The sequence below is a fragment of the Perognathus longimembris genome, chromosome 19, assembly GCF_023159225.1.
Source record: "Perognathus longimembris pacificus isolate PPM17 chromosome 19, ASM2315922v1, whole genome shotgun sequence".
Lineage (NCBI taxonomy): Eukaryota > Metazoa > Chordata > Mammalia > Rodentia > Heteromyidae > Perognathus > Perognathus longimembris.
In genome coordinates, this window is record NC_063179.1 from 41255374 (window position 1) to 41273230 (window position 17857).

Here is a 17857-nt window from a genome sequence, read left to right on the forward strand (position 1 = left end):
AATGTCATCTCTACATTTGGAGCTAGAACTTGGTATATAGTTACATATGGTAAAATCTACTACAGCAATGTGGTAATGATGCACTGCTGGATTGTAAGAAAAAAGACAGGTGGAATCCAGGGGTTATCTGTGTAAAATCTTTCTTGTGCTTCCTTCCTTATGACTGGTCAACCAGAGCTTACCCTCCCTCAGCAACAAAACATATGCATGTATATGTGATGTTTCTGCTCAGGGATTCCCGTTAGGGGCTCAGTGCTGGTGATTTTGTAAAAATTGTACTCAACCTCTGCTAGCACATGCCAATATAATAGACCCCCCAAAAGCATAAGTTGTGTTGTTTGTATAGACAGTTCAAGTATCGTGAGTTACTGCTTTTTTACATGTGTGTGCCAGTCCTGGGGCTTGAACTCAGGGCCAGGATTCTGTCCCTGAGTTTATTTTGCTCAAGACTAATGCTCTACCACTTAAGCCAAAGTGCCACTTCCAGACTTTTCTGAGTAGTTTATTGGACTTTCCTGGCTGGCTTCAAACCATGCTCCTTAGATCTCAGCCTCCTGAGTAGCTAGATAAAGGCATGAGCCACCAGTGCCCTTATCAAACCAGCTACTCTTATCAAATAAAGTTTTGTATAAATTGAAAGGAACTGCTTACCATCTTTGTTCACAGATTTTAAAGTTCAACCTTGCAAGTAAACTTTCTAACCTGCTGTGTTAACATCATACAGATTGTTTGCAACTTGAAATTTTTCAACTTTATGATGGTATAAGATCTATGCATTCAATAGAAAATATATTACTATTTTGAATTTTACTCTTTCCCTTAACTGGCAATATGTAGTAGGATACTCTTTTGCTGGTGGTTAGCAACAGCAAGCCACATTCACAGCCCACTAAAGAATGATGAGACTAAATAACAATACTGTATATTATAGTGTATTTTAGCAATTAAGTTATGATGTTCAGTAGGTTAAGTGCATTAAATATATTTTTTGACTTAGGTTGTTTTCAGCTTACCATAGGTACATTGATTTTACTTGTTTGATTTTTTGTTACTGTTCCATTTAAAAAAAATTTGTTTTGTTTGTAGGCCTTGAACTCAGGGCCTGGACACTACCCTCTGAGCTTTTGTCCTCAAGGCTAGTGCTCTACCACTTTGAGTCTCAGCTCCACTTCTGGTTTTCTGATGGTTTATTGGAAATAAGAGTATCATGAACTTGCCTGTCTGGGCTGGCTTTGAACCATGGTCCTCAGATCGCAGCCTCCTGACTAGCTAGAGTTATAGGCCTGAACCACAGCACAAAGCTGTTTGTTTTTGAGATAGGAATGCACTATGTAGTCCAGGCTACCCTGGTCTCTCAGTCCTCCTGCCTTACTCTCCCTAGTGCTGAGATTACATTATGCTTAGCCTCATGATGGGCATATTGAGATGTATGACCCATCATAAGTTGAGTGCTGTCTGTATTTAAGTTTTACTTTAAACATACTATTTTTTTGCTACTCCTGGGGCTTGAACTCAGAGCCTGGCCACTGTCCCTGAGCTTCTTTTGCTCAAAGCTAGCACTCTACCACTTGAGCCACAGCCTCACTTCCAGCTTTTTTGGTTTATGTGGTACCGAGGAATCAAACCCAGGGCTTCATGCATGCTAGGCAAGCACTCTACTGCTAAGCCACATTCCCAGCCCCTACATACTAATTTCTTAAACAGAAAAAGACTGAATAACATGTGGTATTTCTTTTTTTATTTTTTTGGCAAAATTATGTAGCAGCACATGAATCATCTTATATTGAGTTTCACAGAACAATTTCATGGGAGATCTTTTATTAAAATCTTAAGAGACACACTGGGCACCAGTGGCTCATGCCTGTAATCTTAACTACTCAGGACGCTGAGATTTCAGTTGGAAGCCAACCCAGGAAGGAAAGTTGAGAGACTCTTATCTTCAATTAACTACCAGAAAACTGGATGTGGTACTGCAGCTCAAAGTGGTAGAGTTCTAGCCTTGAGCAAAAAAGCTCAGAGACAGCACCCAGGACCCGAGTTCAAGCTCTATGACCAAAAAAACAAATTCTTAAGAAACATCGCAAGTTTTCTCTACTTATGTTTTATTATTAATCCTTTCATAATCATACCCTTGTGATTTAATTTTTTTAGGCTGAAAGTCCTGCTAGCTGTCAGAATAAGGAAATCATCATTTTCCTAGTCACCAGTGCTTTATAGGTATTCCAGATACTTCCCCAACATTATTTTAATATATGAACTCAGGAAATCATGTATCTTTTCATTATATTTTCTAATAAAGTTAAAAAATATTTCTGTTGTTGACTATTGATATTAGTGACCAGTGATAAACTGACCAAAGACCAAGAGAAAGATACTGATTGATAGATGAGATGCCATACCAGTTAGCAAGGAGAGATGTTCAATTGGGCCCAGTTTTATAGGTGATCTTTTTGTCTTGCTTTGCTTTGTTTTGTGTGGCTTTGTGATGTTTTATTTTGAGACAGGTTCTCTATGTAGCTCAAGTTGGTCTCAATATGGTTTTTCTTTCTCAGCCTCCTAAGATCAAGGGTTACATGTGTGTGCCACATGTAATAAGTGGTTTTAGTTTGTGAAATTTTACCTATTTTTGAAGACTCAGTCTTCCGTCACAGCATTGTTGTACCTTCAGGGAGCTGAGAATGTAATTACTCAGCTATGTAAAAATATATGTGATGATTACAAAACTATAAGAGATAACAAAAGGAGAACTTAGTCTGGAGAATAAAATCCTGAAATAGTGAACAACTGGGATTCAAGACTGAGCTATGCCATTATTTGTGTCTTTATCTTGGAAATGAAGAATTTAGTCTTGAGCTGTGTTATATTGAATTATCAGAGTCTAGACACATGTAGCTGTTTTAAATTTAGATAACTTCAAGTTAATTAAAAATCAGTTCCTTGGTGCAGTAGCTACATTTCAAGTGACTACTACCTACATGTCTTAAACAATAGCTGTATTGGACAATATAGATTACAACATTTTCATCATCACAGAAAACGCCATTGGGCAGCTCTGATCTAGAATAGGGGTTGGCAGTATTTTCTGTAAAGGGTTAGTTTTAAACACTTCAGATTTCTGAGTCTGTGACACAGTCTGTTGTGTCTGTCTGACTGCTGTTGTAGTGTATAAATGGTAATGGACAATATGTGAGTGTCACTGTGCTATAATAAAACCTTAAAAGATCAGACAGCAGGCCGGATTCAGCTCATGAGCTCCACTTTTTTGATCTTTGATATAGAGGTTCTTTTATGTCTCTATTTGTGCAAATGGAGATGTAATCAAAGTTGGGAGTAACTTTCTATGTCTTTTTGCCTTTCTTTTCATTTATGAATTAGTTTCTGGCTATATAGGTGGTCAAACACAGCAACTCATGCATGGTAGGCAAGTACTCCTGAGTTTCATAACTAGCCCTTTATTATATTTATGTGTTTGTTTATTTGTGCTGACCTTGAACTCCAAGATTCTCCTGTGTTCACATCCTGAGCACTATAGGTTAAAGGCTTCCACAACTATTCCTAGACTGTTTATATGCTTATTTTAAGGAGAAATATATTTTAAATGAAGGTGAGATTATTTATAATTATAAGCATATAAATTAAATGAAGGTGAGTATATATGTGGGTGTATTTTTTTTTTTTTTGGTGTTTCTGGGGTTTAAACTCAGGTACCTCACACTTGCTAAGAAGGTACTCTTCTTACTGCTGAGCCACACTTTCAGCCCTGATTTTGTTTTTATGTAGTGTTGTTTGTTGGCAATAGTAGAATTTAAACTTGGTCTTACACTCACTTGACATGCCTACTCAGCTTGCTTGCTTGCTTAGCTGGGACTCTAGCACTTGAAATATGCCTCCGGAACTATTTTATGATGATTATTTTAAGGAGAAAGTGAGTCTTGGATTTTTCTGCCCAGGTTGGTTTTGAACAATGATTCCCCATATCTTAGCCTCCTGAGTAGCTATAATTACAGGTATGAGCCACTGGCTCCCAAGCTCTACTTGTTAATTTTGAGAGTCTTGCTTCCTGCCTGGGCTAAAACCTGGGCAGTATCTACCAGTTAGGCTTCCTGGTAGCTAGGATAACAGGCCAGGGCCACACTGTCCAGATCTCCATTGAGAAGAGATCTCTCAAGCTTTTATTGCCAATATTTTTCTTATTTATTATTATTTTTTTTTTTGGCCAGTCCTGGGCCTTGGACTCAGGGCCTGAGCACTGTCCCTGGCTTCTTTTTGCTCAAGGCTAGCACTCTGCCACTGTCACAGCGCCACTTCTGGTCACACTAGACCATTTTTCTTATTTTTTAACTTTTAAAATCTGTTTAAATTAATATTTTATTATCTTAAAGTAGGTGTACAGAGGGGTTACCATTCAACAGTTAATGAGTACAGTGCATCTTGATCAGTGTTACCCCTTTTATCATTCTTCCCTGTCCTTCCAACCTCACTCATCCCTTGTCTTTATTAACATATCATTTTTTGTTCCAGTTCATTTTCTATCATTTTGTTTCGGACTTGCTTTCTGCCATCTCTACCTATTTCTTCATCTGGAGATACAATAGGATGGTTGAAAACTTAAAAACCTAGAATTTTATATTCAGGAAAAAAAATCTTTTAAAATAAAGGTTATATTTACAAGGATATAGATAAATTGGGATCCTTAAACACTGCTAGTAGGAAACATTTTAGCAGTTCTTCAAATAGTTAAACAGAGAGTTACCATATAGCCTATCAGTTTTACTCCTAAGTATGTATTCAAGAAAATTGAAAATGTGTTCATTTAAAAACTCTTAGAGGAATTTCATGTTATCATAAAATAGCTAGAAAGTAGAAACAACCAAACTTTCTATCAGTTGATGAACATATAAAAATGTGATATATTTGAATGGAATATTATTAATCCATAAAAGTAAAGTATTGATATATTCTACAGTGTGAAAGAACCTTGTAAATATTGTGGTAAGTAAAAGAAACCAGATACGAAAGGCCATGTATTATATTTTCCTACTCAAATGAAATGTCCACAATAAGCAAATCCATAAAATCATAATAGAATAGTGGATACAGGAATTAGAGGCTGTAAGGAATGACTAGTAGTGGAACTGCAATTTCTCTTTTGGTTGAGAAACTTTCTGGAATTACAAAGTGGCAGTACTTGTTTTGTTGTTGTTTTTTTTAGTAATTACTGTGGCAGTAGTTTTAAAATCTTACGAACCATACCTCTTACTGCAGCGAAGGGATTGTATTATATTTTATGTAATTGTATTTTGGGTTTCTATTATGAGGGTTAGTAAGGCCAAATCTATTGATCAGTTTACAGTTGTTGTACCAAACTAAGTTAAAATTGTTCTTTAACATAGTTTGAAAGCCATTTTTGATAACTTCTAGTATTTTGTGTTGGTTTGTTGATATGAAAGATACATCTAGAGATAGCCTTGAAATACTACCTATTTGTAGGCAGCTGAGATACTACTACAACATGGAGCAGACCCTAATAAAAGAGATCAGAGAGAGAAGACTGCTTTTGATGAAGCAGATAATGAAAAAATGAAAGAATTACTGAAATCTTATGATGTTATTGAGACCAATGATAGAAGTGAGAGTAGTGCTATGGTCACTGGTATGTATATCAATCTTGCTTGGTATTTTACACAAGTGTATACCTCTGTTTAGAAAATTAAATGTTCACACATATGGTATAAATTGTCTCATAACTGTAGACTGAGTTTCTATGTCCATTAAACCCTGAAAAGCTTTCTTTTTTTAGAAATTAACATTTTCAAATTTGGTTTAATATATAGATCACATGATCCTAATAGTTATCTATTATTGCCTACTATTCTTTCTTCCTTCCTTCTTTCCTTCCCCCCACTTTCCCCTTTCCCATTCTCTTCCTTTCCTCCCTTTTCTTCCTTTCCTGCCATTGGGTTTGAGATAGAGATATAGTTGAAACCAAGCAGACTAGTGTGCATATAATAAGAATGGAAAAGATAACATTATACTAAAGTCTTTTGCAACTAAGATCTTCTTTAAAATTTGATTCATACTAATTAATACTTAATAATTCATTATATTCTCAACTTTTCAAGACCATATTTGTATAGATATGTATAGTACATACCATAGATGAAAGAATAATTCATGGAGTGTATAGATAGGCAAAATTTATTAGTCATTTTTAGCAATGATTTCAATTTTATTAAGTGCTTAAGAGAAAGAAGTGTTCTTCCTTTCTCCCTTCCCATGCTTGAGCCTTGAATTACAGAAGAAACTCAGACATATCTACTATTGCTATGAGAGAGAATGTTGAGATTAAAACTTCTGTCTTATGAGCTGGGAATATGGCCTAGTGGCAAGAGTGCTTGCCTTGTATACATGAAGCCCTGGGTTCAATTCCTCAGCACCATATATATAGAAAACAGCCAGAAGTGGCGCTGTGGCTCAAGCGGCAGAGTGCTAGTCTTGAGCAGAAGCCAGGGACAGTGCTCAGGCCCTGAGTACAAGCCCCAGGACTGGCAAAAAAAAAAAAAAGAAGAAGAAGAAGAAGAAGAACAACAACAACAACAACTTCTGTCTTGTGCTTTTCCCCAAGTCTACCACCCTCCTCACCAACCATTGAATTTCAAGAAATGAAGTACTGATAGATATGATTGATCAGAACCAAGGATAGTTACTATGTAACGTATTAAGTTCAAGACTGCTAATTTTTTTCTTTTTTCTACAACCTTCTATCATATGGTAACTCACTCTCTCTCTCTCTCTCTCTCTCTCTCTCTCTCTCTCTCTCTCTCTCTCTCTCTCCTGTCTCTGTCTGTCTCTGTCTCCCCATCCACACCTGAAAGTTCAAGTTCTATGACTTAGCTGAGCATAGCTAGGCACAAAAATGTTGCATTTTGAATGATTAGGATTCTGTCATAAAGTGCTGTTATCTACTCCCATATTTTGATTGTGTCTTATGTATAAACAATTGAGAACTCAGAACAATGAATTACAGTTTATAGTGCTAAAAGGCTTGGACTTGAAGTCTGATAAGATTCTAGTTTCAATACCAAGGCCATATGACATTCAATATTCACTTGAACTTGTGTGAAGCATTACTTTCTTCTGAAAAATGAACTACCTACATGGAAGGGTTCATATGATGATTAAATATGATGATTCACAAGAAGTGTTTGCCATCTAGCATATGGTAAATGCTCAGTAAATGTTATCATGAAAACAGTAATGAGTTGATATCTAACATTGAGACATTATGTGTAGACTTAATTTGTCCTTCATATCCCTGTCCCTCTTGTAACTGAACAAATGAAGGTCAAATTTTAAACCTTTTTTTTCTAACTTCATTTTTTAAAGAAGAAATTCCTGCTGCCCCGTTAAAAAGATGTAGAGAATATTGTGATAAAGACAAAACTTTTGAGCCACCTTCCTCCTCCCACCAAGCAAAAAGAAGAGAAAGTCTTCCTATGGTGAGTAAAATTGAAATTCTTTTAATCTTCACCCTAGAAAATGCCATTCTTTGAGGCTGCTAGCCATGGCTACTGACAGTATTCTTTCCCATTTAAAGACACATTGGTTGAAAAACAGATTGTCATAGAAAATAAGGTAGCATGCTTGAAAAGGAGCCAAGGAGATGGGCTGTATGATTAACTCAGTGAAGTTCATCAAACACAGCACAATAGATTAGCTCTGTCCTTTCAACTTGAATTGTATGCCACTCTTGTCCTATAGACACTGCCACCATCATAGTGTATCTTCACTCACTCAGTCCCCATACTATCCAGGATAAATACTACATAGAAAAGACCATGGAAGTGAGGCAGCCCAGGAGAAGGGGCTGTGGCCATACACCAGAGAGACTGCTGTGGTAGCAGTACTAGCTGTGGGACTGGCAAGAAACTACTGAAGTTCCTGTGGAACCAATGTAGAATTGTATTAATAACATAATGTAAAGAGAGGAGAAAACCTGTGGTAGCTGTGTAGGCCTAATGCCATGTATGTAAATTAATATCTTCTGATGGTCACAAATTTATTGTGAAAAGAGACTAGGTGCTAACATCAGGAATAATAAAAAAAACAAACAACCATGTGTAGTGGCCAAGGTCAGTTTGCTGAGAATTAAACTATTGGGGTCAGTTTCATAGAGCTTCTTTTGCAGGTGCTAAAAAAAGTATGTATGTATGTATGTATGTATGTATGTATGTATGTATTTATTTATTTATTTATTTATTTATTTATGTTGCCAGTGCTGGGGCTTGAACTCAGGGCCTGAGCACTGTCCCTGGCTTCTTTTTGCTCAAGGCTAGCACTCTACCACTTGAGCCATAGCGCCATTTCTGGCCTTTTCTGAATATGTAGTGCTTTGAGGACCTAAACATTTAAAAAATGAACATAAGTTGAAAGTTTATGAAAGGATAGGTGAATCAGTTCATCAATCCTCATTTATTAATCAACAGCTATGTACTCAGAATTTGAAAAGCATACATGAATATAAAGGCCATGTTTGCTATAAGACTTTATTACCTTGATAAAGAAATATGTATATGACTATATATATATATTTGTGCAAAACTATGTAACAAAAATTCTCAAGTAATTCTGAAGAAGAGAAATAAGATTAGTCAGGTTTTGTTCATGAGATTTTATATAACAATCCATATTTATTGTTCTGTCACAGTTCTTAGCATTATATATTATGTAATGTATAATATATGGTATATTGCATATCATATATATCCTCACACTATGTATAATGTAATATATATCTTTATATACACACATTCATATGTGTATATATTACTCGGTTCAAATGCAAAGAGAGTAAGTAACTTGGTGTAGTCACCCAGCTAGGAAGAGGTGGGCTAAGATTTCCACCGAGGCAATCTGGTTCTGAAGATCACTCCATGAAACTCATAAGAGAGGGGTCTGAGCAGAGTGAATTAAAGGCATCCCGGGAGAAACACTGGAACTGACAAGCGGTGGAATTAAATCCTCTTTGTAAGTTTTTGAGAGATGAGTGTTTTGAATTTCTAAACAGTGTACAATGATACTCATACTTGTTGTATATATGTCTTGAGTATTATGTACTGGATTTTTTTTCTGTAATGTTTATAATTTTAACAGAAGTGAGAAATTCTGATTCCTTATGTGGTTTCTACTCTTAATTCTATTTCCGTGGAAATCTGCTATATAAATCAAGATATGTTTAAGTGTACTTTTTTAAAGTCTGCAATATTTATACAAGAAAGGTTGCATAAAACATGAATACATTTTGAACATAAGGAGAAATAAACATTTTAGCAACAGTGATTTACTGTGTGTCACTACCATGTCAGAGAATACATCTACCCATCCACAATAAAGTTCCTAATGTTCTAACCTGACAGCATCAGACCATTTCTGATATTCTACAAGATATAGAAGAAAAACAAGAAAACTTGCTAGAGTTTGAGATAAGAAACCCAGATGATGCAGGTAAACATGTATGCAGGTAAATAGGTATGATTATTTCATAAATACAGTGTTGCTACTTTGTCAACTTCTTAAGGTATGTATAAACCTCACAGTGGCTGAAAAAATACCTTTTTGTGTGAAAGTATTTAAAGCATCACATTAAGAGCCAATAATATGATTCAGTAGTTTGTGCAGTTGTTTTTAAAAGTGCCTCTATATTAAATAACTTGAGACATTCAGTACCTTTATTATAGATAAGCTAGTACTGGTGATATGTTTAGATGATGATATGACAAAAAGCCTAGGGGAGGGAAGGATAGATAAATATAACATGACTGATCCAGGCTCCTAGAACTTAATGATACAGCAGAAATAGAATTTTGACTGGCTTGTGCTTTCTTAGTACAATATGCTAGCTTGTATGCCTCAGAACACTTCTTTAGAATAACATAATTAGATAAAACTTTGACTTTTATATCTAGGTCATTAATATTGGGGAAATAGGTAGATAATGATGTGTTGTTGTGTGTGAAAAAAATTAACATTTGTTATCCTTTAAATTGCTAACTTTATTTTCTTACTATGTTTGTAGAACTATACATTGAAAAGATGTTAGAGATAAAAGAGGTGATGGATAATATACTTGCCAAACAGAAAGCAGAAAGGGATGATCTGGCCAAAAAATACAGGTAAGTAAAAACAAAAGGAATGCTTTACAGTTTCTAGGATTTATCCATTTCTAGCTAGAGTGGGCTAGAGTGGTGCTATAGTTGAAACTTATCCCCCAAAGGCCCAGATGTTAAAAGATTAATTCTCAGCTTGGCACTTTTGAGAGGTAGAGGGAACTTTGAAGTGATTCTTAGTGGGCCTGTGGCAAGACAACACATAATATGGGATAGTGGTAGTATAATAACTCTATATACTTCAAAGCCAGAGTGCAGGACAGGCAGAGAAAAGGTCCAGGGCTTACTACTCACTCTGAGATCTCAGTAACTGGAAGACCTCCCACTTAAAACATTCAGAAAAGAAGTTTACTATCTTAAAAAGTTCTCTATAGTAAAGAAGTATATGAAAGCTTTTCGCGTCATGAGTCACACCAGATACATTTCTTTCTTTGGCACATTTCAAATTTTCTGCATTAATTTTTTTTTCTTTTTATAATTACAAATGACCTAAGCAATTAATTAATGAGTTTTATTTGTGTTTTTTTGTATACTTCTAACTTACCTTGTAAATACTGGCTATATCTATATTTACATTGTTTTTTATTTTACATTGTTTTTTAAGAAAAAATATTTTATTTGGATTTTTTATTAGTTTTTTTATGATTTTGTTACATATGCTTCCTATTCTGTACTTACATTTTCCCAAATATTTCCTTTATATTCTTATCTTAGAATCATTTGATATCTACTAGATTTTAAATGTTATTTGAAAATCACTTTCTGACTTTTTATTTATAAATCTCTTATATCCATTATTTCTTTCTCTTTGGTGAATAAATAGCATTTTTTCCTTAATTTATTTTCCTGGTAATATCAGGCAACTGAGGTTTTATGACCTACGATAATAATTGTCTAGAGTATATATTTTAGAGGACTTTATAGCTTCCTCTAGCTTCAGTTTTCCTTTACTATCCTATGGTTAACCAGTATTCCTGGGATTTATGAAATATCCTAATCAACTGGGGTTTTAGGTGTGCAATCTATATTAATAAAAAGGTAAGATTTCATTTCCTGATATGAGTAAACTATAGAGAACATCTTTGTTTTTTGTCTAAATTCCTTGTTTCACATAGTTTTAAATGTGATATTAGTTTTCTTTCTTCTTACCCCAACTTGGTGCATTTTATGCTGTCACTTTGCTAATAGGAGTTTTAAGATTTTACTTAGTATATACTAATTGTACAAAGGAATTTCATTGTGACATTCCCATATATCCATATAGTATACTTTAAATTCTCTATTACTCTTGTCTCCCCTCACCTGTTTTAAACCTTTTTTTTTGGGTCAGCTGTGGGGCTTGAACTCAGGGCCTGGGCATTGTCCCTGAGCTCTTTTGCCGAAGGTTAATGCTCTACCACAACTCTACTTCTGGTTTTTGAGTGGTTAATTGGGGATAAGAGTCTCATGGGGTCTTTCCTACCTTGGCTGGCTTCAAACTGCGAAACTCAGATCTCAGCCTCCTGAGTAGCTAGGATGATAGGTCTGAGCCACTGGCGCCCAGTGCTTAAATCAATTTTTAACAAACTCCACTATATTATTTTCATCCATATGTAGAGTACTTTGATTATATAATCATTCCCATTACCCTGTCCTTTGCTTTCTTCTCTCCTATGGGATTTGGGATTCACTCTCTAAGCAGTTGTTTTGCACTAATATTAACATCTTCCTTCTCCTCCTTTTTATTTTTGTCTAGATCCCATATGGGAGAGAACATGCAGTATTGCTCTTTTCAGTCTGGCTTATTTTGCTTAATTTGATGGTATCCAGTTCTCTCCATTTTTCTGCAAATGGTATAATTGTGTATTTCCTAATGGCTAAAATACTTTATGTGCATATATACTACATCTTTATATATTCATCTATTGTTGAGTACCTAGACTAATACCATATTTTGGCTTGTGTGAATAATGGTACTATATACATGGTGTATATATTGTATGCTGACTGTTATATTGTGTTTCTTCAGTTGTATGCCTAGAAGTAGTATAGTAAGATTATTCAGTAGTTCTATTTTTAGTTTCTTGAAAACTTCTATACTATTTCCACAGGAACCGAACTAGTTTATATTTCTATTAAAAATGTATAAAGGTTTCTTTTTTCCCCATACAGTCATAAATAGTTCTTGGTTTTTGTTTTCTAGGTGATGGGAGTAAGACAAAAAAACTCATAATCATTGACTTGCATTTCTTTCATGTCTAATAATGTTGAACATTTCTTTATGTATTAACTGGCCAAATAAACTTGTACTTCTTTTGAGGCCCATTTGTTTAATTTGTATGCCCATTTCTTACTTAGATTACTTATTTTTTTGGTGTTTAATTTTGGGTGTTCTTTATATGTTCTGGATATTAATCCAATGAATTATTCAATGAATAGCTGGCAAATGTTTTCTCCCTTTCTGTAGGTTTTCTATTGATTCTGAGAGTTGTTTCCTTTGCTGTTCAGAATCTTTTAATTTTATACAATCCCATTTATCAGTCCTTGCCCTTATTTCCTGGGCAGTTGGAGTCCTATTTAGAAAGTTGTTGCTTGTGCCTCTATCTTCAAATATTTTCTCTATTTTTTATTGTAGTAGTTTCAAAGTTTTAGGTCTTATATTAAGATCTTCCATACATTTTAAATTGATTTTTGTGTAGAGTGAAGGGGGTCTAGTTTACATTTGGATATCCAGTTTCCCTATAAAGAGGCTTTTTTATTTCCAGCAGACAGTTTTGTCCCCTTCGTTGAGGATCAAAATGCTATAATCATGTAGGCTTACTTCTGGATCTTCTGTTCTATGAGTCTATGTTTGCTTTTGTGCCAATAGCATGTATTTTGGTTAGTACAGTGCTATACTATAAGTTGAAGGCAAATATTATACCTCCAGCATTACTGTGCTTTTATTCAGGATTGCTTTGGCTATTTGGGGTCAATTGTGCTTCTATATGAATTTTAGGATTGATTTTTCTATTTCTGTGAAAAATATTATTGGGATTTTGATGGTGATTGCATTGAATCTGTAAACTATTTTCTGTATTATAGTCACTTTCACAATATTAGAAGGTCATTCCATTTTACTGTGCCTTCTTAAATTTCTTTAAAGTTCTATAATTTTCATTGTTTTTCCCCATGGGTAGGTCATCCCTAGGTATTTAATTTGAGGCTAATGTGAATAGGATTGTTTTCTTGATTTCTTTCATGGCCCAGTCATAATTGGTATATAAGTTAGCTTCTGATTCTTGTTGGGTTTATATCTTGCTAGTTTGACAAAAATATTTAAGTCCTAAGAGTTGTTCAGTGGATTCTTTAGGAGTCCTTTAAATATGGGATTGCACCACCTGCAAATAGAGATAATTTGACTTCAATCTATTTGTATCTCTATTATTTATTTCTACTGCCGCCTTATTCTGGCTAAGAATCTAAAGGATTATATATAGTGCTTCAGTAAAAATGGTTTTAGTTTTTCCTCATTTAAAATTATTTTAGAAATTGATTTATCCTGTATAGCTTTTTTTTTGGCCAGTCCTGGGCCTTGGACTCAGGGCCTGAGCACTGTCCCTGGCTTCTTTTTGCTCAAGGCAAGCACTCTGCCACTTGAGCCACAGCGCCACTTCTGGCCGTTTTCTGTATATGTGGTGCTGGGGAATCGAACCCAGGGCCTCGCGTATCCGAGGCAGACACTCTTGCCACTAGGCTATATCCCCAGCCCCTGTATAGCTTTTTTTTTATGTGCATTCCTCTTCTTCTAAAAGGCTTTTTTTTTGGCCAGTCCTGGGCCTTGGACTCAGGGCCTGAGCACTGTCCCTGGCTTCTTCCTGCTCAAGGCTAGCACTCTGCCACTTGAGCCACAGCGCCACTTCTGGCCGTTTTCTGTATATGTGGTGCTGGGGAATCGAACCTAGGGCCTCGTGTATCCGAGGCAGGCACTCTTGCCACTAGGCTATATCCCCAGCCTCTAAAAGGCTTTTTATCATGAAGGGATGTTGACATTTGTCAAAGGCTTTGTCTGCATTTGTTGAGAAGGTCATATGTTATTTTGTTCTTGGTACTGTTTATGTGCTGTATTTCAGGCAATAATTTGTATATGTTAATCCATCCTTGAATCCTTAGAATGAAAACAATCTCATCATGGCATATGAAATTTTTAATGTGTTGTGTTCTTTTGTTATTGTTGTTTTTTGCCAGTTCTGGGCCTTGGCCTCAGGGCCTGAGCACTGTCCCTGGCTTCTTTTTGCTCAAGGTTAGCACTCTGCCACTTGAGCCACAGCGCCACTTCTGTGCGTTTTCTATATATGTGGTGCTGTGGAATCGAACCCAGGTCTTCATGTATACGAGACAAGCACTCTTGCCACTAGGCCATATTCCCAGCCCCTTTAATGCGTTTTTGAGTTTGGCTTAGTAAGAGTTTATTGAGAATTGTCATTTCTATATTCACCAAGGAAATTGGTCTATATTTTACTTTTCTTGTTGTGTCCTTATGGAGTTTTGGCATAAAGGTAAAACTGGGTTCATACTCTTTATCTTTGCATTTCATGGGGTAGTTTCAGAATCATTGATGTTCTTTTTTATTATTAATTAATTAATTGTCAAAGTGATGTGCAGAGAGGTTATAGCTTCATACGTAAAGCAATGAGTATATTTCTCATCAACCTTGTTACTTCCTCCCTCATTTTCTCCCACCTTCCCCCCTCCCCAAATCCTTCCTCCCCAGTTGTACAGTTGGTTTACAGAATATTGTCTTGTAAGTATTGCTGTTACATTGGTTTTCCTTTTACCCTTTGTCTCTTCATTTTGATGTTCCCCTTCCCTTCCCTAGTTCCGATAAATGTATATACAATACCCAGGGTACCAAACTCAGTTATAGTGACATCAGGGGTAAAACCCTGAGGAATAAAATACAAAAGAAAAAGGGCATAATTTCACATGGTATGTTGAGAATAACAGCAACGATAAACCACTTATTTCCATAACTTGCTATAGATATGTTTAGGTAGTTTATATCTTGTTGGCTTGATTTTGATATATCATATACATCTAGAACTTTATGCATTTCTTTTATATTTTCTAGTGTATTAAAATTTCAAAGTATTCCCCAGTTATCTCTTAACCTTTATTGATATTTGTTAGATATTCCATTTCTTATTTCATTTTTGTGTCCTTTTTTAACACTCAGAATCATACTTGTTAGACAAGTATTATATATAATATTGAACTGTATCCTACTCTTCTGTTTCTCATTTCTAATTTTGTTAATTTTGGACTTTTTCCTGTTTCTTTTGATTGATTAAACATTTATTGATCTTGTTTATCCTTTCAGAGAAAAAATAATTGTTGAATTGATGCTTTGTATTGTTCTTTTAGTGTGAATTTTTTTAGTTTCTGCCCTGATCGTCATTATTTCCTTGCATCTGCTGATTTGGAGTTTGGCTTGTTTTTGTTCTTCCAAGAATCTAAAGTGTATCACTAGGTTACTTATTTCAGATTTTTTTATTTTTTTAAATGTAAGAAATAAAAAGCTATAAGCTATTTTTATGTGTATGTCAGTCTTAGGGCTTGAACTCAGGGCCTAGGCACTGTCACTGAGCTTTTTCACTCAACTTTACTCTACTTACTCCTTAAGCCACAGAACCATATCCAGCTTTTTTTTTTTTTTTTTTGCCAGTGCTGGGCCTTGCACTCAGGGTCTGAGCACTGTCCCTGGCTTCTTTTTGCTCAAGGCTAGCACTCTGCCACTTGAGCCGCAGCGCCACTTCTGGCCATTTTCTGTATATGTGGTGCTGGGGAATCGAACCAAGGGCTTCATGTATTAGAGGCAAGTGCTCTTGCCACTAGGCCATATCCCCAGCCCCTAGCTTTTTTTTTTCTCAAATTTTTATTATCAAACTGATGTACAGAAAAGTTACAGTTTCATACGTTAGGCACTGGATACATTTCTTGTACAGTTTGTTACCTTGTCCCTCATACCCCCCTCCCTCCTCCCCCTTTCCCTTCCCCCCCCCCACAGAGGTGTTCAGTTCACTTACACCAAACAGTTTTGCAAGTATTGCTTTTGTAGTTGTTTGTCTTTTTTTACCCTGTGTCTCTCAAATTTGGTATTCCCTTTCAATTTCCTACTTCCAATACCAGTATATACGGTTTCCAATATACTCAGATAAGATTACAGAGATAGTGTAGGTACAACCACAGGAAGGTGATACAAGAACATCATCAATAATAGAAGCTACAGATACACATAGGACTTGTAGTTTATTGAAGTTAAGAATCTCAAGGACATTCCCACCCAGGCAGGCTTCAAACTGTGATCCTCAGATAGCAGCTTCTTGAGCAGTTAGGATTATAGGCATGAGCCACTGGTACCCAACTGAACTTCTTTTTTAGCATTGCTTCTGCTGGATAACAATGTTTCTGGCATGTTATGCTTTTTTTTTTCCAATTAATTATAGGATATTTAAATTCACCCACCCCACCCCCATTTTGAATATGACCACTAGACATTTCTCTTGCTGTTGATTTCTAGTTTTATTCCATTGTGGTCTGATATAATTTACAAAGTTATTTTCTTAAATTTGTTAAGATTTGCTTTATGTCTGTTTTGGAGAAAGTTCCATGAACAGCTGAGAAGAATGTGCATTCTGCAGCTGATGGGTGAAATGTTCTGTAGATTTCTCTTAAGTCCATTTGATTTAGAGTAGAATTTTAATTCTGAGCTTTCTTTGTTGAGTTTTTGTTTTGCTAACCTATCTGATGTTGAGAGTATAGCATTAATGTTAACCTACTATTAGTGTAGATGTATCTGAACTTTCAAGTCCATTATTGTTTTCTTTATTTAAAAAATTGGGTGTGCCCATGGTTGGTGCGTCGTATGCTTACAGTTATTATATTCTGTTCATTTTGTCTATGTAAAATGACCTTTTTTTTCTTCTTACATATGTTTATATGAAGTCTGATTTGTCAGGTATGAGTATAGCTACTCCTGCTTACCTTCAGGCTCTATTTGCTTAGAAAAGCTTATCCTAACCTTTCATTTTAAGTGTATGTTTGTCTTTGCCAGTAATGTCCATGGTATGGTCTTGTTTTAATCCAATGGTCAATCTGTGTGTTTTCATTGGAGAAAGAGACTGTCAGTTGTAATTGAAAAGTAAATTGTAATTCCTATCATTTTATTATTTTTGTAGTATTTGATGCTTTCCTTTTTCTTATTTGCTGACTCATCTAGTGACTTATTCCTTCCCATATTTTCATGGTTGTGTTTATCTTCCTCTTCTGTGTATAGGATCATTTAAAGTATCTTCTACAATGCTGTTTAGTGGTCATGAACTTTTCATTTTTGTTTATCATGGATAGTTTTAATTTCTCCTTTAGTTATGAAAGGTAACTTTACTGACTATAACCATCTAAGTAGGCAATTGTTTTCTTTCAGGACTTGAATACAACATTCTATGCCTTTCTTCCTTTTAAAGTTTCTATTGAGAAATCTACTGTTCTTTTGGTAGGTTGTCTTGTTACGTGATTTGGTGCTTCTTCCTTGCAACTTTTAATATTCTTTCCTTGTTCTGTATTCCTTAGGCTGTAATAATAATATATCTTGGAAAGGTTCTTATCTTGTATGTTTGAAATCTTAAAAGCCTCCTATACCTGCATGATCATCTCTTTTTCAAAGTTTGGAATGT

The 17857-nt window shown here is 35.3% G+C and overlaps 1 protein-coding gene across 1 annotated transcript in view; it reads left to right on the top strand.

The window, feature by feature from the left end:
- The window catches only part of Ankrd31 (ankyrin repeat domain 31), an 88542-nt gene that overhangs the window by 55350 nt on the left and 15335 nt on the right, over nt 1–17857 (top strand). Inside the window, exons 18-21 of the mRNA XM_048368262.1 lie at nt 5491–5653; nt 7387–7499; nt 9417–9504; nt 10076–10172. Of these exons, the coding sequence (XP_048224219.1) occupies nt 5491–5653; nt 7387–7499; nt 9417–9504; nt 10076–10172 (461 nt within the window). The remainder of the gene's footprint in view (nt 1–5490; nt 5654–7386; nt 7500–9416; nt 9505–10075; nt 10173–17857) is intronic.